The 25,828-nt window shown below is 37.1% G+C and overlaps 1 protein-coding gene across 1 annotated transcript; it reads right to left on the bottom strand.

Annotated features, from left to right (window-relative positions):
* Positions 1–20,557: 20,557 nt before the first annotated feature.
* Positions 20,558–25,828, bottom strand: SNRPE (small nuclear ribonucleoprotein polypeptide E). Its single transcript, XM_082833407.1, has 5 exons — positions 25,736–25,828; positions 25,212–25,238; positions 24,101–24,163; positions 23,072–23,150; positions 20,558–20,772 (listed from the first exon to the last, which is right to left on the bottom strand). Exons 1-5 carry the CDS (start codon positions 25,787–25,789, stop codon positions 20,717–20,719), a joined length of 279 nt encoding a protein of 92 aa, XP_082689533.1. The 5' UTR covers positions 25,790–25,828; the 3' UTR covers positions 20,558–20,716.

Genomic DNA, 25,828 nt, shown 5'->3' with positions numbered 1-25,828 from the left:
ACTGATAATCCTATATCTCACAAAACTATCCTTCAAGACTGAGGGAGAAATTAAGACATTCTCAGATAAACAAAAGCTGAAAAAGTTTATTACCACTAAACCTGCCCTGCAAGAAATGCTCAAGGGTGAAATGAAAGGACACTAGACAGTAACTCAAAACAATATGAAGGACTAATGAGAACACACTGTATAGCATGGGGAACTGTACTCAATGCTCTGTGACCTAAATGGGAAGGAAATCCAAGGAAGAGGGGAAATATGTATATGTGTGGCTGATTCACTTTGCTGTACAGCAGAAACTAACACAACATTGTAAAGCAACTATACTCCAATTAAAAAAAAATAAAGAAACAGAGATCTCAACAAAGGTAAATGTACAGAAGTAATTATGAAAGCTAGAATTATTTTAAAAACAGTCTCCATCTCCAATTTTTTTCTACATGATTTAAGAGACTAATGTATTTTAAAAAAAATTATTAGTCTAGGGGAATTCCCTGGTGGTTCAGTGGTTAAGACTCTGCACTTTTGCTGCTGAGGGCCCAGGTTCGATCCCTGGTCGGGGAACTAGGATCCCACAGGCCACACGGTGTGGCCAAAAAAAAAAAAAAAAAAAAAAAAAAAAAAAAATATATATATATATATATATATATATATATATATATATATATACACACACACACACACACACACAAAACAATAGGATTATTGTAATTTTGGTTAGTAACTCCACATATTGCTTTCCACAAAATTTAAGAAACTGATGCATTTAAAAGAATTATTATTTTATGTTTTGGGGCATACAGTGTTTAAAAGATTCAATTTTGTGAATTGACAACTGAAACCAGGGGGACAGAGCCATAAAGGAGTAGAGTTTTTGTATGTTATTGAAATTAATCTGGTATAAGTTCAACTTAGAATGTTGCAACTATTGAATGTTAAATGTAATATCCATGGTAACCAGAAAGAGGATACCAATAGAATATACACAAAAGAAAATGAGAACGGAGTTTAAAATTTTTACTACTAAAAAATCAACTAAACAGGACTGCAGGAAATTAGGGGGGAAAAAACTATAACTCATAAAAACAAATAGCAAAATGGCAGAGGCAAGTCCCTTATTACCAGTAATTACTTTAAATGTAAATGGATTAAACTTTCCAGTTAAAAGACAAAGATTGGTAGACTGCATAAAAATACATGATCCAAAATATATGTTGCCTGCAAAAGACTCACTTTAGATCCCAAAACACAAACTGATTGAAAGTACAAGGATGGAAAGAGATATTCCATGCAAATAGTAATGAAAAGAGAGCAGGATTCGCTATATTAATATCAGATAAATAGACTTTAAACCGAAAAAGATTACAAGAGAGAAGGGAGATATCATATATTAATAAAAGGCACACTACAGTTCATAATAATTATGAACATTTAGGCACCTAATAACATATCAGCAAAATATATGAAGCAAAAACAGAATTGAAGGGAAAAATAGACAGCTCTACTATAATAGTTGGAGACTTGAATACCCCACTCTCAATAATGAATAGAACAATCAGACAGAAGATAAATTAGAAAACAGAGGACTTAAACAACACAATGAACCAATTACATCTAAGACATATACAGAACACTCTACCCAACAACTAGCATGCACATTCTTCTCAAGTGCACAAGGGCCATTTTACAAGACAGACTACACTTTAGATCTCGAATTAAGTCTCAATAGATTTAGAAAGATAAATGTCATACAAAGTTATCTTCTGTGACCACAAGAGGACAACGTTAGAAATCAATGAGAAGTAAAATTGGGAAATTTATAAATTGTGGAAATTAAACAACATACTCTTAAACAACCAATGAGTCAAAGAAGAAGTAACAAGGGAAATTAAACAACAGAGATAAATGAAAACAAAAACACAGCGTATCACAACTTGTGGGATGAAGTAAAAGCAGTATTAAGAGGAAAATGTATAGCTATAAAATGCTTACATTTAAAAAAAATCTGAAATCAACAACCTAAATTTACAACTTAAGGAACTAGAAAAAGGAACAAACTGAAACCAAAGCTAGCAGAAGAAAGGAAATAATACAGACTAGGGCAGAAATCAATGAAAAAGAGAACAGAAAAACAACAGAGAAAACTCAACGAAACCCAAAAGTTAGTTCTTTGAAAAGATCAACAAAAGTGATACAACTTTAGCTAGATGAACTAAGAAAAAAAGACTCAAAATTACTAAAAACAGAAATGAAAGTGGGGACATTGCTACTGATTCTACAAAAATAAAAAGGATTATGAGAGTATTATGAACAACTATATGCCAACAAATTGAATAACCTAGATGAAATGGAAAAATTCCTAGAAACACAAAACCTACCAACATTAAATCATGAAGAAATAGAAAATCTGAATAGACCATAAAGAAGATAGAATCAGTAGTCAAAAATCTCTCAACAAAGAAAAGCTCTGGACCTGATGGCTTCATTGTTGAACTCCACCAAACATTTGAAGAACTAATATTAATCCTTCCCAAGCTTTTCCAAAAATGAAAAGGATAGGGAATTTTTCCTAGCTCATTCTATGAGGTCAGCATTACCCTGACACCAAAGCCAGACAAACACACTATAAGAAAACTACAGATCCAATATTCCTTATGAACAATGACATAAAAATCCTCAACAAAATACTAGCAAACCAAATTCAGAAGCATATTAAAAGGTTATATGCCATGACTAAGTGCTATTTATTCCTGGAATCCAAGGATGGTTCAACATACAAAAATTGATTAATGTAATGTAACACATTAACAGAATGAAAGGGGAGAAAAACCCACATGATCATTTCAGTTGATACAGAAAAGGCATGTGACAAAACTCAACAGCCTTTCATTACAAAAACACTCAACAAATTAGGAATAGGAGGAAACCATCTCAACATAATAAGAACCATACCTGAAAAACTCACAGCAAACATCATACTCAAAGTTTCAAAATGGATTAAAGACCTAAATGTAAGACTGGAAACCATAAAACTCCTAGAAGAAAACATAGACACAACACTCTTTGACATAAATCATAGCAATATCTTTTTGGACCTGTCTCTTAAGGCAGAAAAGGAAACAAAAGCAAAAATAAACAAATGCCTAATTAAGAGTTTTTGCAGAGCAAAGGAAACCATCAACAAAACAAAAAAACAACCTACTGAATGGGAGAAAGTATTTGCAAATGATATGACCAATAAGGGGTTCATATCCAAAATATATAAACAGCTCAGACAACTCAACATCAAGAAAACAAACAACCCAATTAAAAAATGAGCAGAAGACCTGAATAGATGTCTTTCCAAAGAGGACATAGAGATGGCTAACAGGCACATGAAAAGGTGCTCAGCATTGCTAATCATCAGAGAAATGCAAATCAAAACCACAACGAGGAACTTCCCTGGTGGTCCAGTGGGTAAGAATAATCCACACTCCCAACACAGGGGGCCCAGGTTCGATCCCTGGTTGGGGAACTAGATCCCACATGCATGCCACAACTACAAGTTCGCATGTTGCAACTAAGAAGGCTGCACACCACAAGTAAGAGCCCGTGTGCTGCAACTAAGAAGCCTGCATGCCGCAACTAATAGCCTGCATGCCGCAACTAAAGATCCCACATGCCACAACTAAACATGCTGCAACTAAGACCCAGCACAGCCTAAATAAATATTAAAAAAAAAAAAACCCACAATGAGGTATTACCAATATCACCTCACACCTGTTAGAATGGCTAACAGCAAAAAGACCATAAATAATAAGAGTTGGCAAGGATGTGGAGAAAAGGGAATCCTTGTACAATGTTGGTGGAAATATAAATTGGTGCAGCCACTGTGGAAAACAGTTATGGAGGTTCCTCAAAAAAACTCAAGATAGGGCTTCCCTGCTGGCGCAGTGGTTGAGAGTCTGCCTGCCGATGCAGGGGACAAAGGTTTGTGCCCCGGTCTGGGAAGATCCCACATGGCATGGAGCGGCTGGGCCCATGAGCCATGGCTGCTGAGCCTGCACGTCTGGAGCCTGTGCTCCACAATGGGAGAGGCCACAAGAGTGAGAGGCCCGCGTACCAAAAAAAACAAAAAAAACAAAAAAAAAAACCTAGAAATAACTCACAAACATAGAAAACAAATTTATGGTTACCAAAGGGGAAAAAGGGTTGGGGAGGGATAAATTAGGAGTTTGGGATTAGCAGGTACAAACTACTATATATAAAATAGATAAACAACAAGGTTCTACGGTATAGCACAGGGAACTACATTCAGTATACTGTAATAAACCATAATGGAAAATAATATATATGAATAACTGAATCACTTTGTTGTACACCAGAAGTTAACACAACATTGTAAATCAACTATACTTGAATAACATTTTTTAAACTAATTAATTAAAAAGGAAACTAAAAATAGAACTACCATATGATCCAGCAATTCCACTCCAGGGTATACATCTGAAGAAAACAAAAACACTAATTCGAAGATACATGCACCCCAATGTTCATAGCAGCATTATTTGCAATAGCCAAGATATAGAAGCAAAATAAGTGTCCATTAACAGATGAATTGATAAAGACTTGGAGAGAATTATGCTAAGTGAAATAAGTCAGACACAGAAAGACAAAATACTGTATATTACTTAGATGTAGAATCTAAAATGTAAAGCCAACTAGTGAATATAACAAAAAAGAAACAGACTCACAGATACAGAGAACAAAACTGGTTACCAGTGGTGAGAGGGAAGAGGGGAGGGACAGGATAGAGGTAGGGGATTAAGAGGTACAAACTATTATGTATCAAATAAATAAGTTACAATATATATTATATAGCACAAGGAATACAGCCAATATTTTATAATAACTATAAATGGAGTATAACCTTCAAAAATTGTGAATCACTGTGCTGTGCACCTGAAACTTATATAATATTGTAAGCCAATATACCTCAATTAAAAAAAATGTGAAAGCCTTTCCTCTAAGATCAGGTATAAGGCAAGGATGTCAACCTTCCTCACTTTTGTTCAACTTAGTACTGGTAGTTCTAACTAGAGCAATTAGACAAGAAAGAGAAATAAAAGGCATCTAATATGGAAAAGAAGAAGTAAAATTATCATCATTTACAGATATGATCTTTGATAGAGAAAACCCTAGTCTACAAAAAATTGTGACACTAAAATGTTAATTCAGCAAAGTAACAGAATATAAAGTCAACATACAAAAATCAGTTATATTTGTATCACTAATAATCACCAATAATAAACAATCTGAAAAGGAAATTACAAAAACAATTCCATTTACAATAACATCAAAAAGTATAAAATACTTAGGAATGAACTTATCTAAGGAGTTGAAACACTTGTACAATGAAAATTACAAATCATTGCTGAGAGAAATTAAAGAAGACATTAAAAAATGGAAATATCCCATGCTCATTTATTGGAAGACTTAGTATTGTCAGTACTACCCCACAGATGTCAAGACTACCCAAAGTGATCTACAGATTCCTAACAAATGTAATGCATTTCTTATCAAAATCCTGATATTTTTTCCAGGAATAGAAAAAAAACCCAAAACCCATCCTAAAACCAGGGACTCTGAATAACCAAAACAATCTTGAAAAGGAAGAACAAAGCTGAAAGACTCACTTCCTGATTTCAAAACATACTACAAAGCTCCAAATAGTGTGGTACTGGAATAAAAACAGATATATAGACCAACAGAATAGAGAGAGCCCAGAAATAAATCTTCACATGGTGAAATTATTTTTGACAAGGGTGCCACAACCATGCAACAGAGAAAGGACAGTCTTCAACAAGTGGTGCTGGGAAAACTGGATATTCACATGCAAAAGAAAATGAAGTTAAACTCTATCCAATACCATATACAATGAATCAAAGACTTAAATGTAGGACCTAAAACCATAAAACTCAGGAAAAAACACAGAATAAAAGCTACACAACACTGAATTTGGCAATAATTTCCTGGATATGACATGAAAGACACAGGCAACAAAAGAAAAAAATAGGCAAACTGGACTTCGTGAAAATTTAAACATTCTCTGCACTGAAAGACACCATCCAGAGTAAAAAGGCAACCCACAGAATGGGAGAAAATATTTGCCAATCATATATGTGATAAGGGATTAATATCTAGACTATATAGAGAATCCCTAAAACTCAAAAAGCAATTTGATTAAAAAATGGGCAAACACTTGAATAGATATTTCTCCAAAGATACACAAATGACAGATAAGCAAATGAAAAGATGCTAAGCATCAATAATAATTAGGGAAATGTAAATCAAAACCACAAAGTCAATTAATGTAAATTATTGCAGTATTGTAAGATAGAAAATTCATATAATCATTAATGAAAGCACTCTATAAAATTTAACATACATGCAGGATAAAAAGAAGGAAAAAGTATTGTATACTTACAATTTTGTTAAAGGGTAGATATCATGTTAAATGTATTTTCCACAATAAACATTTTAAGAAGAAAAAAAAAACAACACAATGAGATACCACCTCACACCCATTAGGATGGCTACTATCAAAAAAACAAAACAACAGATGTTGGTGAGGATGTGGAGAATCTGGAACTGTTGCATGCTGTTGGTGAGAATGTAAAATGGTAGGGTTGCTGTGAAAAACAATATGGTGGTTCCTCAAAAAATCAAAGACAGATTTACCATATGACCCAGCAATTCCACTTCTGAGGATATACACTCAAAAGAATTGAAATCAGGGTCTCCAAGAGATATATGTACACCCATGTTCAGAACTTTATTTACAATAGCTAAAACATGGAAGCAACCCAAGTGTCTGTTGATGGCTGAATGGATAAGCAAAATGTGAGATATATATATACGCAATGGAATGTTCTTTAGCCTTTAAGGAAAGAAATTTTAACATATACTACAACATGGATAAACCTTGAGGACATTATGCTAAGTGAAATAGCCAGTTATAAAAAGACAAATACTGTATGATTCCACTTAAATGAGGTACTTAAATCATAGACACAAAAAGTAGAATTGTGGGGGCTTCCCTGGTGGCGCAGTGGTTGAGAGTCCGCCTGCTGATGGGTTCGTGCCCCGGTCCGGGAAGATCCCATGTGCCGCGGAGTGGCTGGGCCCGTGAGCCATGGCCACTGAGCCTGCACGTCCGGAGCCTCTGCTCCGCAGTGGGAGAGGCCACAACAGTAAGAGGGCTGCGTACCGCAAAAAAAAAAAAAAAAAAAAAAAGTAGAATTGTGATTGCCAGGGGTTGGTGGCAGGGTGGGGGAGATGAGAGGATTGTGGGAGTTATGAGCATAGGGTTTTAGTTTAACAAGATGAAGAGTTATGAAGATGGATGGTGACATTAAATATTGACCTGTACACTTAAAAATGGTTAATATAGAAAATTTATATGTATTTCACAGAATAAAAATTTTTTTTTAAACCCATCAAGAGGTATTGAAACCTCAAATACTAACCTCTGGAAAAAGAACAGTAGAGATCCATAACCAAATTTTTGAAAATTTCCTTGCAATAGCCTGTCTTCAACAAGTCTATACAATTTCTTCACCTTCTTTTCTCTAGGCAAAGTTATAAGATCCCCAAACCCCAGGGTATGTATTTTCCAGGTTTCTTCCTCTTTCTAACCTACTTTTGTAATATATAATAAATATATAAAAATATATTTATATAGGTAAATATATATATTTACCTATATAAATGCTGGTAGTTTTTAAATACACAAACCCACGCATGGAAATATACCTCATGAAGTGCAAAAGAGATGCAAAAGGATGTTCACTGTGGCATAATTTATAGTAATGAAAAAGCTACATAAAGAAATATTTCATAAATTATGATTTGTCAACTCAGTGGAATGTTATGCACAAAGCCTGAAGGACAGCAGGAAACAGCTATTACAAGGAACCATGATTATGGGTGATAATTTAAAAATCCTTGAATGCCATAACAAACTGTTTTTAACAATGGAATCTATAGAAAAAGGAACCCTCTAGAGTTGAAACAAGGTAAAAAGACTGCAGCAGAAAGTACCTTTTCATTTCTTTAGCTGTCTGAAGGAAATTATGAAGAGGAGAAAAGGAAATGCCCTTATTGACCTTCCCTCCAGCCTTTCCTGCTGCTAATTCCTTGACACTCAACACTAGCCAACACTTTAAAAGGGAGCCTATACAGAAGTGGATTCAGCACTCAGGTTTCCTCTAAGAGGAGGTGGGAAGGTTACGTATGAAAAGATCTCAAGCTGAAGCCAAGAAAAGATCCACCTGGTAAAAAAAAAAAAACAAACAAACCCTCACGTCTCTTAAAAAAAAAAATGACCTGAAAAATTATTCCCAATCCAAAAGTTAAAAACTGATAAGACAGAAAAGATGGGACTTCCCAACCAGATATTCAGGTAGGTATATGTGAATCTTGTTACTGACTATCTAAAGCAAAGATAGCAACAATGTATTGAGGAATTTATAACACATCTAAAAGTATGACAAAAGAGTATGAACAATGTGAGGAATAAGGTTCTAACGCCATACATGAAGCAGTAAAATACTATTGAAGGTAAACTATAATAAGTCAAATATGTATATTGTAATCCCTAGGGGAATCATGTAAAAAACTTTTTAAATGAGGTTAGCTAACAAGCCAATAGACAAATAAAATGGAATCATAATAAAAACAATCCAAAAGACAGAAAAATAGATAAAGGGCTTCCTGGTGGCGCAGCGGTTTCGTGTCCACCTGCCGATGCAGGGGACATGGGTTCGTGCCCCAGTCCGGGAAGATCCCACATGCCGCAGAGCGGCTGGACCCGTGAGCCATGGCCGCTAAGCCTGCGCGTCCGGAGCCTGTGCTCCGCAACGGGAGAGGCCACAACAGTGAGAGGCCCGCGTACCGCAAAAAAAAAAAAAAGAAGAAGAAATGGGACTAATAAAAAACAAGAAAGATGGATTCAAGAACTGTGAAGTATCTGAAATTTTACCCTACTTGCAAGCTAACAGGTTGGCCTGTCACAGTTTCATGGATGCTGGCAGAAGACATGAGGCATTTGAGTTACAGAAGGGCAGCTTATTATTCCTATCAATGGAAATACCCAGAGTATCAGTTTTTGTTTTTTCTACTGGTTCCCCAAATCTCAATTAGCACAGAGCAATGCAACTAGGGCCACATGACACTGACATATAGTGCTTTGTCAGGTTCAGAAAAACCGTGAACTTGGAGAACTAAATTTTTTATGTGGGCAGTAAGCATGCCTGCTCCTTGCTCTAGAAAGATACTATCTTCCAAGGCTGTTTGCTAAATAAACATCCTTGAAAAAAGACAGTCAGAAACAAAGGGCAGTCAGTACCTTGCTTGCAAGACACACAGAAATGCAAAAGACTTATGAAGCTCTGTCTCCCACTAGATGGCAGATTTATTTTTAAGTGTTTTGTTCTTTTTTGATTTTTAAATTTTTTATTTTATTTTTTTGGCCGTGCCATGAGGCATGCAGGATCTTAGTTCCCCGACCAGGGACTGAATCCATGTCCCCTGCATTGGGAGTGTGGAGTCTTAACCACTGGACCGCCAGCGAAGTCCCTAGAACACACATACTTTATAAGTGCATGTGGAATAGTCACCAAGACAGATCATGTGGGCTATCAAACAAACTTAACAAACTTAAAATAACTAAAATCATATAAAGTGTATTATCTGTACACACAGAAATACACTAGAAATCAATAACAGAAAAATAACTGGAAAATCCCCAAATATTTGGAAATTGAACAACACACTTCTAAGTAACTCATGTATCAAAGAGGAATTTAAAAAGGAAACTGAAAAGATTTTGAGCTTAATAAAAATGCAATATATCAAAATTTCTGAGACATGATGAAATGCTTATATTAAAAATGTAACCGGGCTTCCCTGGTGGCTCAGTGGTTGAGAGTCCACCTGCCGATGCAGGGGACATGCCCGAGTCTGGGAAGATCCCACATGCTGCAGAGCAGCTGGGCCCGTAAGCCATGGCCGCTGAGCCTGCGTGTCTGGAGCCTGTGCTCCGCAACGGGAGAGGCCACAACAGTGAGAGGCCCGCGTACCGCAAAAAAAAAAAAAAAAGTAACCAATATTTTTATATCAATAATCTAAACTTCCACCTTAAAAAACTAGAAAATATCAAATTAAACCCAAAAGCAAGCAGACAAAAGAAAATAAAAAGCAGAAATTGATGAAATTGAAAATAGTAAAACGTTACAGATTAATGAAATGAAAACCTGTTTCTTTAAGAAGTTCAATAAAAATGATAAATTTCTGACCAAGGAAAAAACTTTGACACAAATTACCAATATTAGAAATTAAAGAAAAGGTATCTCTATTGATCATACCAATATTAGGAATTAAAGAAAAGGTATCTCTACTGATGATACAGGCATTAAAATAAAATAAGAAACATTATGAACAACTTTATGCCAGTTTGATAGGTTACATAAAATGGACAAATTCCTTTATAAAGTTTCCTCTCAAAACTCACTCAATAAATGTAGATAACCTGAATAGTCCTAGATCTATTAAAGTAATTGAATTAGTAGTAAAAAACCTTCTATCACAAAAACAAGCTGTAGAGATAGGTGAACTTAGGGGACAATGAGTTATTGGTTTTGAATACAGAGGCGTCCTAGGAGTCCTGGGGGATAAGGCAAAGTCCTGAGAGATAGACTGTAGAAAGCATTGAAAGTCAGGCTAAGGACTTCAACTTCCATTACACAGATGATGTCTTTCTTTTTTATGGTGTGCCCCAGACCACCCTCCGCATTTATGCCAGTGAATCTTTTTTTTTTTTTTTTTATTGGAGTATAGTTGATTTACAATGCTGTTAGTTTCTGCTGTACAGCAAAGTATGTCAGTTATACATATATCAGTACATATATCCACTCTTTTTTAGATTCTATTCCCATATAGGTCATTACAGAGCATTGAATAGAGTTCCCTACGCTATACAGTAGGTTCTTATTAGTTATCTATTTTATACATAGTAGTGTGTATATGTCAATCCCAATCTCCGAATTTATCCCTCCCTCCCCTTTCCCTCTTGGAAACCGTAAGTTTGTTTTCTACATCTGTGACTCAGTTTGTTTTGTAAATAGGTTCATTTGTAGAATTTTTTTAGATGCCACATATAAGCAGTATCATATGTTATAGGATATCACTGTCATATTGTCATTGTCATATTGTCTTTGTCTGACTTACTTCACTCAATATGACAATCTATAGGTCCATCCATGTCACTGCAAATGGCATTATTTTGTTCTTTTTTATTATGCCAGTTAATCTTTAGTATTTATATAGTGCCTTGTACTATTTTCTCTGTTGATTATATGTGTAAGAGTGCCCTAAGCAAGTCTGTAAATTCCTTAGGATAGGTCACATGATAAAGATTTCCAAGGGGGCAAAGTTACAGAAAACTTCCAACTCAGGTGGCTTCATAGGCAAAAATATACCAAACATTTAAGGACATAATGATATGAATCCCATACAACTCTTCCAGAAAATAAAAGATGAGGAAACACTTCCCAACTTTTTGAAACTATTACCCTGATACTAAAACCAGATAAAAACACCACAAAAAACTACAGATCAACATCCCTCATAAGCACAGACACAAAAAACCTTAAACAAATAAGCAAACTGAATTTAACAATATATAAAATAGATAATACACCATGACTAAGTGGTGTTTATCTCGGAAATGCAAGGTTAGTTCAACATTAAAAACCAGTTAATGCAGGAACTTCCCTGGTGGTCCAGCGGTTAAAAATCTGCCTTCCAGTGCAGGGGACTCAGGTTCAATCCTTGGTCGGGGAACTAAGATCCCACATGCAGCAGGGCAACTAAGCCCACACGCTGCAACTACTGAGCCTGCGCATCACAACTAGAGAGAAGCCTGTGCACCGCAACAAAGAGCCTGAGCACTTCAACGAAAGATCCCGCGTGCCACAAATAAGACCTGACACAGCCGAAAATAAATAAATAAATATTTTTTAAAAAAGAGAAAACCAGTTAATGCAATTTGCCTTATCAGACAATAACAGAAAAACCATGTGATCATCCCAATAGGTGCAGAAAAAAGTGGTGACAAAATTCAACACATATTCATGATAAAAAACGCTAAGCAAATTAGATTTGGAGGGAACTTAACCAACTAAAGGGACATGTACCAAAAACCTACAACTGTATCGTACTTGATAGTATGTTTTTTCGTTAATGGTATACTTTCTTGCTAAGATCAGGAACAAGACAAAGATGTCTACTCCTACCACTCATACTAGAATGGCCCTAGCCATTGAAAAAAGGCAAGAAAAAGAAATAAAAGGCTTAGTCTGGAAAGGAAGGAATAAAACTTTTTCTTTGAATTTTTATTTCTTGCATTTTTATTTGCAGGCAAAATGATCATGTATGTAGAAAATCCCAAGCAATCCACAAAAAAGAGACTAGTATTAATAACTGAGTTTAGAAGGGTCACAGGATACAAGGTCAACTTATAAAACTCAGCTGTACTTTATAATAGCATCAAAAAACATGAAATATTTAGGAAAGGATAAATCTAACAAAATGTGTGCAAGAATTTTATGCTGAAAACTGCAGAACACTGATGAGAGAAATAAAAGAAAACCTAAATAAGTGGAGAGATATCACGTTCATCAATGGAAGATGATAGTAAGATGTCAATTCTCCCCAAAACTATTTACATCATCAAGTAATCTCAACCAAAATCCCAGCAGATTTTTTTGTAGAAATCGACACGCTGATTCTGAAATCTATATGGAAAAGCTAAGGCCCTGGAACAAACTACTTTAAAAGAACAAAGCTGGCTGATTCCCACCACCTGATTTCAAAGCTTATTATAAAGCTGTAATAGTGAAGTCAATGTGGTATTGGTTAAAATATAGACCTACAGAGCAATGGAACAAAAGAGCCCAGAAAAAGTGACCCACACATACGGTCAACTGATTTTCAACAAAGGTGCTAAAGTAAATCAATGGAAAATGACAGTCTTTTGAACAAATGGTCCTGGAATATTGGTCATCCATCTGCCAAAAAAATGAACTCAATCTATACCTCACACTGTATTATAAAATTAACACAAAATGCATCATAGATCTAAAGGTGCACCTAAGATCTCTAGAAAAAAGCACCAGAAAAATCTTTGTCACCGTTGGTTTGGCAGAGAATCCTTATGACACAAAAAGCATAAACCATAAAAAAAATTTTTTGATAAAGGAAAACCTTGAAAATTGAAAAATTTGTGTTAAGACATTGCAGAGAAATGAAAAGATAGCCACAGACTGGGAAGAAATATTTGTAAAACCCCTCTCTGATAAGGAATTTTTTGTGCAGAATATATAAAGAACTCTCCAACACTAAAAGAGGAAAACAGCCCAAGTTTTAAAACAGCAAAAGGTTTGAAGAGACACTTCATCATAGATACAGAAGGCAAATAAGCACATGAAAAGACAGTCGGCCCTCCTCTGCATCTGAGGGTTCCACATCTGCAGAACAAAAATTTTCAGAAAAATAAAATTACGTAAGTTCCAAAGTACAAAACTTGAATTTGCCTCCACACCAGAAACTATTTGCATAGCATTTACATTGTATTTACAACTATTTACATTGTATTAGGTATTATAAGTAATCTAGAGATGACAAAGTATATGGGGAGGATGTGCATAGGTTATATGCAAATACTACGCCACTTAATATGAGGGACTTAAGCATCTGCAGATTTTCGTATCCTGTGGGAGGAGGTGGGGGGCAGCCACCCAGAAACCAATCCCTCAAGGATACCAAAGAATGACTGTAGTACTCACAATTATTCAATATTAGGAAAATGCAAATTAAAACAATGAGATACCATTATATACCTGTTAGAATGGAGAAAATAAAATCTGACAATACCAATTGCTGGTGAGGATGCAGAGCAACTGGAACTCACATACATTGCTAATGGGAATGCAAAATGGTATAGCCACTTTCAAAAGTCTCACAGTCTCTTGTTAAACATACACTTGTCATTTGACTGTCACACCACTCCCTTGCCAAAAACTGGAAACCCAAATGTCCATTAACTAGGTAATGGATGAACAAATTGTAGTATATCCGTACAATGGAATACTTAGCAATAAAAAGGGAAAAAACCACTGATACAAGAAACATGTATGAATCTCAAAAGCATTATATGAAGGAAGCCAGACACAAAAGGCCATACATTGTATGATTCCACTTATATGACATTCTGGAAAAGGCAAAACTGTAAAGTCAGAAATCAGATCAGTAGTTGCCAAGGAGCTAGGGTGAATGAAGTGGATTGGCTGTGAAGAGCCTGAGGAAACCATTTTGGATCATGGAAATATCAATGTTATGTTTTGACTGTGGCAGAGGTTACATGACTATACATTTGTCAAATGTCATCAAAGTGCACAGGTGTGAAGTGTGACTTTCAGTATCTGTAAATTATGCCTCAGTAAACTGAACCATGAAAAACAAAACAGATTCCCGAAGTTGTGATCTGTCTCGTTCTATGTGGAACAAGTTTACCTTTTCCCCACACATTCCTAAATAAATCTTTTAAACGACAGATCTATCCTCATTTGTAACGAGACAAATAATACTTCTTGAGCATTCCCGAGGCCTGATAGGTACTTTACATGTATTATCTCATGAAATTATTCCACCAGCCCTATGAAACTGAGGTTAAGAGGTTTGGATAATTCTAAAGTTGCTGTTTAAACCCGAGTATGCGGACTACCAAGGTCATTTTTCCCTCTGTACCTCGCTGCTTTCCCAATTCCCCAAAGACAAGGACTAAACTTTTTTTTTTTTTTAGTAAGTTTATTTATTTATTTATGGCTGAGTTGGGTCTTCGTTGCTGCGAGCAGGCTTCTCACTGTGGTGGCTTCTCTCGTTACGGAGCACAGGCTCTAGAGCACAGGCTCAGTAGTTGGGGCGCACGGGCTTAGTTGCTCTGTGGCATGTGGGATCTTCCTGGACCAGGGCTGGAACTCATGTCCCCTGCATTGGTAGGCGGATTCTTAACCACTGTGCCACCAGGGAAGCCCAGGGACTAAATTTTATATTCTTCACTATGTCTAACATATAACATGCAAATAAAAACTGGCACTGGTGAAAAACAACTTCCCAAACAGAGTACCTTATCAAGTGTAGGATCTAAAGAAAGATGCTTTTCTGGGGAAAATCCTCCCTTTCCCACTCTACTCCTACCATCTCTGGTTTAGTATCAGCCCATCAAAAGGAGGCACTCATTTGTTTATTCTCCCTAGTTCCTCTCTGCAATTTCCCAGCCCTGCAAAACATCACAAACTCAGGTGGCTCTGGGGATGAGGCTAATCTGTTAATACTCCAGAGACAGCAATTTCTATGGACATAGAATGATGATCCAAGATCATCTTTCTCAGGAATTATTTTCCTAACTAAGGAAGTTTACTGTTTTATTGAATAAAATCAGTCACATCACTTCATTTGTATTCCCTCCTACAGTCCAAGATTATCACTTCAATTGCCAACTTTCTTAACTATGGCATTTAACGAATCTTCATTAAACAACTAATCCCATCCCAAGTTTAAGAGGTACTGAAGACAAGTGGCCCCATTCTGACACTGTTCTCAGTTACAATGCTTTAATTGTAATCCAACCAGGAATTTTCTGCTATCACATAACAAGTTAGGTGGTAGGGAAGTTCCAGAGTTAATTCAGTGGTTCCAAAGTCATCAAAGGCCAAATTTTTTCCATTTTTCTATTCTGGCATCCTTAGGATGTTGGCAATTATTATTTCATAGTATCCTCACAATAAGCCTGTGAGTTTCATTAAAGCTGCTGCCTAACGGTTGCCTAGTATGAAGAAAACAATTTTCTCACATGTACTTTGGAAGGCAATTTAGAAGTACCTATATAATTTTTTTTTAATGTGTATATCCTTTGATCTAGCAATTCCACTTCTAAGAATTCATCTCAGAAAATGTTAAGTGGACAAAGACAGGCATGAAGACGTTCATTACAAAATTTTTTTTAATGGTAAAAAATGAGAAACAGCCTAAAATACCCATCAATAGGGTGTGATTACTTAAATTGAGAGACTCATATATAATGGAATACATCATAGCTGTTTAACATGGAACTATGTGCAAGTTTTGTTATAACAGCAGAACTGCAAAGAGTATGTGTGTAGAAATAAATAAAAATACCTATGACACTAAAAAGGCAGCAGGGGATTCCTGGCAGTCCAGTGGTTAGGACTCTGCACTTTCTCTGCCAAGGGCCTGGGTTCCATCCCTGGTCGGGGAACTAAGATCCCACAAGTTGCAGCAAGGCCAAAAAAAAAAAGGCAACAAAAGCAAAAACAGATAAACTGGATTACATCATAATTAAAAAATTCCGTGTATCAAAAGACAATGAACAGAATGAAAAGGCAACCACAGAATGGGAGAAAATATTTGCAAATCATTTATTTAAGCCAGAATATGTAAAGAATTCCCTCAAATTAACAACAACAAAAAAAACTGTTTAAAAATAGGCAGAGGACTTGAATAGACATTTCTCCAAAGAAGACAAGCTAATGACCAATAACATATGAAAAGATGCTCAACATCACTAATCATTATGGAAATACAAATCAAAACCACAACCTCACAACCATCAGGATGACTGCTATCAAAAACAGAAGTTTTACCTCTCCGAAGAATCGACAAGACGGCAGAAATGGAGCAGAAGCAGCAGACCTTCGGCAATTTCACCTACAGCAGCGTAGGCCTTGTAGGACGTGTCCTACAAGCAGCTGGTACAGCTGTACAGCACCCAGCTACTGCTGAACCAGGACTGCCAAGGAAGCACACCCTGCTAAAGCGCCAGTGCAAGGCCAAGAAGGAGGCACTGCCCAAGGAGCCACCTGAGGTGGCAAAGACACACCTGGAGGACATCATCATCCTGCCTGAGATGATGGGCAGCATGGTGGGCGTCTACAAGGTCAAGGCCTTCAACCAGGTGGAATCAAGCCTGAGTTCTCAATCACCTACACAGCCAGGTTGACATCGGGGCCACTCCTCTGGCTTCACCCCCTTCAAGTAGCCTGCTCGGCCAATAAAGGCACAGACTTCTCTTAAAAAAAAAAAAAGAAGTTGTTTTGCCAAGGATGTGAAGAAACTGCAACCTTTATGCACTGTTGATGAGAAAGTAAAATGGTGAGGCCGCTGTGGAAAACAGTATGATGGTTACTCAAAAATCTTCAGAGAACATACTCAAAAGAACTGAAAGCAGGGTCTCGAAGATTCACAGCAGCATTATTTACAAAAGTCAAAATAGTGGAAGCAACCCAAATGTCTATCGACAGTTAAATGTATAAACAAAATGTGGTATATATACATGCAATGTTATTCAGCCTTAGAAAGGAAGGAAATCCTGACACATTCTACAACATGGATGAAATTTGAGGACATTATGCTAAGTGAAGTAAGTCAGTCACAAAAAGACAAATATTGTATGATTCCACTTATATGAGGTGCCTAATCAAACTCAGAAACAAAAAATCAAATCCAAGGGCTGAAGGGAGGGATGGTTAAGTTGTTGTTTAATAGGTACAGTTTGTTTTTTGCAAGATAAAAAAGTTCTAAATTTTGGTTGCATAACAATGTGAATATACTTAACACTACTGAGCTGTACACTTTAAAATGGTGAAGATAGGGACTTCCCTGGCGGTCCAGTGTTAAGGACTCCACGCTTCCATTTCAGGGGGCAGAGGTTCCCTGGTTGGGGAACTGAGATCCCACAAGACGTGAAGCACAGCCAAAAAAAATAAAATAAATAAACAAGATGGTTAAGATAGTAAATATTATGTGTATTTTACCAAAATTTTACCTAAAAGAAATTTTAAAGTAATACCAAAATGAGAATCAAACCAAGCTATGCATATCTGTAAAGAGTTCAGAAAGCACCTAACTGTTAACAGTGGTTATTTATGGAGAACACTGATGGGAAAAGAAGGGACTTCTGTTTTCTGCTCTGTATATTTCTGTATAGTTTACATTTGATCATAAACATGTATTAAGTTAATGCTTTTAATATTTAAAAATTCCACTGGATATAACTTTTAAATTAAAATTAAATTCTAAGTAGTAACAGACTTAAGTTCTCATGTCACCTTAAGTTTTACCAAGCATCCCCTCAAAAAAGCATGCCATGAGTATGTGGTTATGATCAGTTCTAATACAAATAATTAATTAGGGAAAAGATCCTGTGTCATCCAGTTAACATGAGATGGTGCTATTAGGTTTTCCCCAGAAAATGCCCGTGACACTTCCTGGCTAATAATGCCTTAATCCAAATTAGACAGAGATCCACTCTCTAGTCTTGAAATTGACAAATGTGATACAATAATATTTGGTGCCTGCATATACAAAATTCTAGCATTTTCAAACTATTCTTATCCTTCTTTCTCCCTACTTACTACGTACAGAACACCAGGCCCAAATCAGCACTTACTTTTTCAGAGGCTGATTCTCCTCCCACCCCTCACTTCAATAATGTTACAAGAGAGTTCGTGGGTGGTTAGCAAGACCCCCTTCGGAAACCAACAGCCATTCCAGAAAAATAACCGCTCACATACCAAGGGCTGCCAACAAGAGCAGCTTCCCAGCAGCATGTTTTAATAACCTTAATGAAGCAGACAGCAACTCCCTCTGTAATACAAATTCTGGTTGGAAGAAAAGATCTCCAGATTGTGGAAAAGTACAACTTAAAAAGTAAACACCACAGGCTCCAGTACAGCAGGAAAGCAAGCAGAGATTTCTAAATACAGAGCTCAATTTTAAGAGTTCACTGTACCTTATTTCTCACTATCACCACTTGCTCTGTCAAAAATAGACCTTTCCATGTCTTGATCCATTCAGGATAAGCCACAGCAGGCACAGCTTTGCTTACATAGGGCAGCCAGGTCAGAAAGGCCATACAGGGAACTGGAAAAAGCAGCCAGCAGGTTTTCTTAGGGATTATACTGCTCCAGTTTTTATCCTGCTTCCCAGCTATTTTGGTGCCAAGAAAGCTGCAGGGAGGTCTTTGCTCTGCTCTCAAAAAGCTCTTCACCAGAAAGGCTGAAGCAGTCTCAGGACTGCAACTCCCTCTGCTGCCCAATGTTTTCTTTGCATGCTGTAGCAGGTTCAATTGAATTTCAAACTCAAATATGTTAAAAGAGCTAAAGCAGCCCTTTATTTCAAAATATGACCAAAAAGGCACAAGTTCAAATGGAGTGGAACAGCTAGAATGCCAAGTTCTAAGCTAGACTGACTTCTACACTTACTGACAAATCTCCTCTGTCTCATGAAGTGATTCTTTTACTCAGTTTAAAGAAAAGTTCTGGGCTTCCCTGGTGGTGCAGTGGTTGAGTCCGCCTGCCGATGCAGGGGACACGGGTTCGTGCCCCGGTCCGGGAAGATCCCACATGCCGCAGAGCAGCTGTGCCCATGAGCCATGGCCGCTGAGCCTGCGCATCTGGAGCCTGTGCTCCGCAACAGGAGAGGCCACAACAGTGAGAGGCCCGCGTACAGCAAAAAAAAAAAAAAAAAAAAAAAAAAAGGAAAGTTCTGTATCTCCCTCATAGGCACTTGGAAAAGCAGGAACTGGACTTTTTGATTCTTCCTTACCTACCCTTAATAATACTGCCCATTACCAGAATTTAAGGTAGGCCTTATTCATCTTTCAAGATTCAACTTAAATAACACTTAGCATGTGGTATTAAAGCTATGTTTATCAGCCTGTTTCACTGTATATATTCAACTAATAGCAGATGCTCTATAACCATTTAACAGAATTCTAACTAGAACAACCTTGAGATATTGGGGCAAGAGAGAACTGACCACATAATTTAATTAGGAAATAAGCAATTACTGGAGGAGGAACCAAAATTCTTGGAGATAAGGAGAGGTGTTTCCCCAACTAACATAACTATTGTTCTGCCTAACAACTTACCAGTGTTGCCTGTGGGTCTTTTTCAGGTTACCAATCTCACAGTCTCCCTCCAGTTAACTCTTAACAGAGCTCCTTTTTAACAAACTTTCATTCTTTGCCTATATCCAAATACTTCTCACATTCTGATCTTAGTGATAAAAGAATTCACAAAGGCCTTACACAATAACTCTAAGAGAGTGCTAAGCAAAAACTGAGCTACTATAATGTCCCCAACCTATTGTGGTTAGAAACCCTTGTGTCCCAGCATTCAGAATTAGAATTGATGATATTGGCACCATAATCTTTACTTTTGTGAACACTCCCCTTCTCCACCACCCAGTATCAGAAGATTACATGTCAGGCAGAATTCCTACTCTTTGCCTTAAGAATCTACAGATCCCAGTTCTGTGAAAAGCAAATGCCCAGGACAAGTGCCATCTTCAGAAAACCTTAAAATAAATACTAACAGCTAATGGTGCCATTGTGTAAAAACGCTCTACAACTGGATAAAAGAAAACAATGTAAATATTTTAATAAAAACAATCCCACAGCATTTATTGTCATCTGGTAATAACATAAAGGTGAGCAAAACAATATGAATAAATGCTTTAGAACTACACTTCTAACAAAGCACACCTAAAAAAACTGTATTGCCTTCTCAACAATTTCTCACTTCATTGATCATTTCTAGTTGGAGACACTTTGGAGCAGAGTAATGTTATCTCCTTTTAGCATGATCCGACCTGCAACACAAAATTAAAAAAAAAAAAAAGCTATTAATAGCCACTCAGACTACTTTGTAACCCCCTTTTAGCCTCAGAATTTCATATCATTCTTGAGTGATTTTGAAAATGCTTTCTCTCTTGAGAAGGTATGTGACATTTTCCAATATTCATATATTGAAAGGTTGTGCATATCAGACCATGTGCACTTTTCCAACAATAACATAATGAAGGTAGAGAAATGTTATTTTACAAAAAGTAGTTTCTGTAGACTAAGTCAACTACCCCAACATTTCCTAATGCTCCGAGTTTGTAGAAGTTGAGAAATTGGTTTTTTTTAGGAAATGCAGCATATTTACTATAATCCCTTTCTTACAGTTTTTTTTTTTTAAACATCTTTATTGGAGTATAATTGCTTTACAATGGTGTGTTAGTTTCTGCTTTATAACAAAGTGAATCAGTTATACATATACATATGTTCCCATATCTCTTCTACAATTCTTAATATAATAGATTTCATCCTGTGGTACACATTTTCTAAACTTATTTGAGCAGAGAATACTTTTTTCCTGAGAAATATCTATAAATATCTTCAGGAACACTGGTGTTCAGTAAAACAGTTTGAGAAATGCTAATCAACACCAATAGCAATTAAATTGTTTCACTTTCCCAGGCTTCTACAACAGGTAATATTAATCTGTTCTACAGGGTGGATATTACCATGGGAAATCAACATTTTGCAAATAATTTATAAATAACATCAATAAGGTTAGCTTGGCATTCCTGGCAAGACATGTTTAAATTCGAAAAATCCAGGCTTTCACAAAAATAGCCTAAGCAGGAAAAAGCAAAGCAAAACATTATACCACTCCTTAGAATCTACTTTCCACAGAGCTAGTATAGGCTCAAGAGAATCCTCAAGGACTGGAAGAAAGAGGCACCTGAAATCCACCACTGATAAAAATACTAGTGAGCTCTGAAGTGGGGCATTAAACAATTAAAGACAAAATGTCTAAATAAACCTCAAGTTAATGGAGTTTTAACAGAAATGATTCAGTAGGTCTTGATGAAGCCATGAATCCTAAAGAACGTGGGTTAATAAACTGCCTTCACTGTTCAAATATTTTAAAATTTCTACTACGTGGCATGCACTGAGTTAGGCACTGAGCATATTAGGGAGCAAAAAAGACAGGACTCATGCACTAATGGAGCATGTGGTCCAGTGGCAGAGACATTAATAATCCCAGTAATGAATATTTTACTACAAACTCAGCACAGCACACCCTCCATCAATCCCCACCCCAAGCAAAACCAAACCAAACCCTGGCAGGAAGTGACATTTGGTCTGAGTCCCAAGAAACAGGTAACAGCATATACAAAGATTTATGATGGGACAAATGTACAGATTCCAAGAATTGAAAGAAGTGTGGGTGAAGCTCAGAATATGAAGTGCAAAGTGATACAAAATGAGCAGAGGGAGGTAAGGCCAGATCATGAAGGACCCTGAAGGATACATTAAAGATTTCCTTATCCTATGAGCAATAAGAAGCCATTGAAGGCTTTCTAGCAAAGAGATAACAAGTTCAGATTGGTGTTTTAAATAAAAGATGACAGGAGCCTGCAGAGCAAACTGGAGGGAGCTGAGGTAGTTGCAGAGAAATTTATTAGCAAACTGAATAGAACTGGTGCCATTCAGCATGGCAGGGAACACTAAAACTGCTCTAAACAGTGTGTGAGGGGTTGGAACTGAGTTTGATTTCTGATATGCTAACTTTGAGGAGCCTTTGAGACATCCAAGTAGAAATGTTGAATAGGCTCAGAGAGGTCTAGAGCTACAAATGTAAATTTGGAAGTCAACATATAAATGTAATTTAAGGTGCAGTCTTGAGTGCCTAGGAAAATAATACTGAGTGACAGAAGGACGTAGAACCAAGACTTGAGCAACTCAAACAGTTAATGGCTGGGTCCTAAAGAATGAATATATAAAAGTCTGAAAAAGGAACAACTAGTAATGAAAAGCAAAAACCTGACTATAGTACCACAGAGCCAAATGCTGCTTAGAGCGCAACAAAATGAGGACCATTCGATTTAACACCATTAGTCTTTGGTAATCTTTGTGAGAGCTCTCTGAGTGGAGAGACAAAAGCAAAAATGGAGTGGGGTAAAGAATAAGTGGCAAAGGATGATTTCAAGAGTATATTTCTCTCCCAAATAATAACTTCTCAAATGCAAACTAAATTTAAACGTGAAATGAGTTGCAATTCAATTCTGTAAGTGAATAAAAATTTCTACAATTCTTTAAGGCCATCTATAGTCTTACCCAGTTGTTTTCTTGACTTTGTTTTAGAATGAATTTCTTCTGCATCATCTAATACGAGGTTCATATACTCATCAAAACCCTAGAAAAATAAGCCAGTTGACTGTCATCTTCACATAAGATCATATCCAAACCATTCTAAATGAAAATGGCTATATATAGAGATGCTAACTTCAGAAACTCACCTCTCCACTGATCTTTTAGCTGAAACACCACCTCCCCGTCCTAAGCCTTGTGTTTTTTTTTTTTTGTTTTTTTTTTTTGGCCATGCTGCACGGCTTGCAGGATCTCAATTCCCCGACCAGGGACTGAACCCGGGCCATGGCAGTGAAAGCTCAGAACCCTAACCATTAGGCCACCAGGAAATTCCCTAAGCCTCTTTTTAAATAAAGGAAGATGGAATGTACTTCACATTACTTCTGGAACCTTTGGGACTTAAGATTTCATTAACTATGCCAAAGAGCCATTTCCCTTATCTTTTATAACGTGCTCAATATAGTGTGTGTACATATATGAATTAACTCTTCCCATGTTCCCCAGAAGACACTACCACCACCAACCACCGTGCTTGTTTTCTAACTAGTAAACAGGGAAGGGGAGATTATTGATGGAATCTACACTGTCTAAAAGAAATACCAGAGTCGTAGCATAACACTTCCATCCATATCTTCCTTTTTAAAAACATTATTTAGGCTATTCTGCCATCGTGGACATCTTATTTAACTAACCCCACCCAGTTCTATTCAGGTATCACCTAACCCAGAACTAATACTCCATTAATCCCATCTCCCTGGCCCCATTTTATTTCTTTTGACCCCTCCTTTAAGGACTAATACTGTTGTTTAAATAATTTTCCCTCTCTTTTATGAATTACATAATCCCTATCAAGCAGAACAATGAGACAAGGACAGTGGGTCCTGAAGAACTTTCCGTGGGTTGGCTCTTTGACTTTTTGTATATTGCTCTGCTATCTTTTGGTAAGTCTTTTTCTATAAACAAACTGCTCTGAGATAAAATATCTTGGGTACTCACAATGATACAGCCCTCTATCCGCATATTCACTTGCTCATAAAGCCACACCTGAATCCGAGATCTCTGAAATCATCAACAAAAATAGAAATGTTAAGAAATAAGTAAATAAAATCCAACCACTTTGGTCAAACAACAGACAACCATGGCTCCTAAAAAAACCTTAACAAATAAAAGCCAAGACTAGTTACTTATCAAGAAACATTCTCACTTAATAAATGCTATATTGGAACTAAGTTAATAATTTTCCTGTGAACTTAGAACTCAATCATATTTCCACTGCTTCTAGTCTCTATACATTTAAAGTGAAAATTTGTGACAGGATAGCATTTAAAAGGGCTTCTTTCTTATCTCCTATAGCAAAATCCAGCTCCAAGACAGTTTTCTCTAGGTACTCAGTTCTCCACGTCTCACACCTAATAACCAGGAGGGGGACTCTCAATTCCTGTGATTAAAAATTACAAGAGCTTGAAATTAATCTGTTTTTCAATTGTGTTGTCACACACTAAAGTTTGTCAGAACAACAGGAGCCACATTTTCTTTCAGAGATAACTTAAATACTCCGCCTTGTCAAGTCAAATTTTGAGTTGCTAAAACTCCCCTCAAAGGAAAGAAGGCTGCCACTAAATCCTCTGAACCTATCCTTCCTGTCTTCCTTTTTTTGGGTCTTTTCTATAAATATGTGTCCCCCACCCCGCAAAGTGCTAAACACACCACTTTATGACCTAGTTTAAAGCCGACTGAATTTTTCTTCCAGTGTCTCATCCTAAAGGGAAGGGGGAAAGGTTCCAATGTTCTGGCCATACCCACTGCAACAAAAGTACCCAATTACCACTATCATGTCAACCAATAATTACTTTTTGAAATTAGTAATTTTGGTCTTGTAGAGTAATTACGACACAATTCTTTGCATACTTGGAGTTGGCATGGTTACACACCATTTTAACACATTAGAGCTTTCCCAGCACTCCTTCCCCTCAAATACCCTCACAATCTCCAGTTTCATCTACATTTAACTCTAGAACAATGATCAGACAGGATGAAACAAACAGCCAAATAAATTCACCTTTAACTTAAAAAGTAATTATGAAACAGTTAACAACAAACAACTTACATTTTGCAAGTATCTGAAGATGAGATTCTGCAGCAGTAGTTAAGGAAAAAATACACGCATAGCATAGACTCTGCTTCCTGGAACTGGCCAACCCTACCCCCATCTCACTTTTCTGAACGCGACGTCTGTGCCTATGCAAAGTGCCCAACTAGGCACCCATTTGGGGCTCCCTAAACACTGTAAACGAATCCCCTCCCACTCTCATTCTCCTGGAGTTTCTTCGGCGCCGACATCTTCCTCAGGCACGAGACCGGTAACTCCCGCTTTCACTGAGTACTTAACTAAGGTTGTCTTCCAACAGCTCACCCCCGCCATTCTTGCATTTCCCACCGCAGGGGTCTGCCAAGCCCACCTCCCACCTGTAATTGCTTCTTCAACTACCCGCGCTTTCTCCCAGTCTCGGCCGCCCCAGGGGCTCATGGGATGAGGGGCCGGACTCCGCTCCCTCTGGCCTGCTCCGTCTGCTCCTTCGCTCCCCATTTCCTGACCCGAACCTCCTCCTTCTCACATCCCGAGTAGGATACGATTGGCTGCACCATCACCTTCTGCACCTTCTGGCCCTGGCCGCGGTACGCCATGGTGGAAGCTCACAAAGACCACACTATCCCGCACACTAC

This window comes from Leucopleurus acutus (assembly GCF_964270905.1).
Source record: "Leucopleurus acutus genome assembly, chromosome: 2".
Classification (NCBI taxonomy): Eukaryota; Metazoa; Chordata; class Mammalia; order Artiodactyla; family Delphinidae; genus Leucopleurus; species Leucopleurus acutus.
Note: the sequence above shows the minus strand (reverse complement) of the source record. Positions and strands in the feature narration are given on the sequence as shown.

Excerpts from the sequence above, each read along its gene's own strand:
- SNRPE (XM_082833407.1), bottom strand. The coding sequence starts at position 25,789 with ATGGCGTACCGCGGCCAGGGCCAGAAGGTGCAGAAGGTGATGGTGCAG. Across the intron at positions 25,239-25,735 it reads AGGTGATGGTGCAGCCAATC|AATCTCATCTTCAGATACTT; the intron begins GTATCCTACTCG and ends CTACTGCTGCAG. Across the intron at positions 24,164-25,211 it reads TCTTCAGATACTTGCAAAAT|AGATCTCGGATTCAGGTGTG; the intron begins GTAAGTTGTTTG and ends TGATGATTTCAG.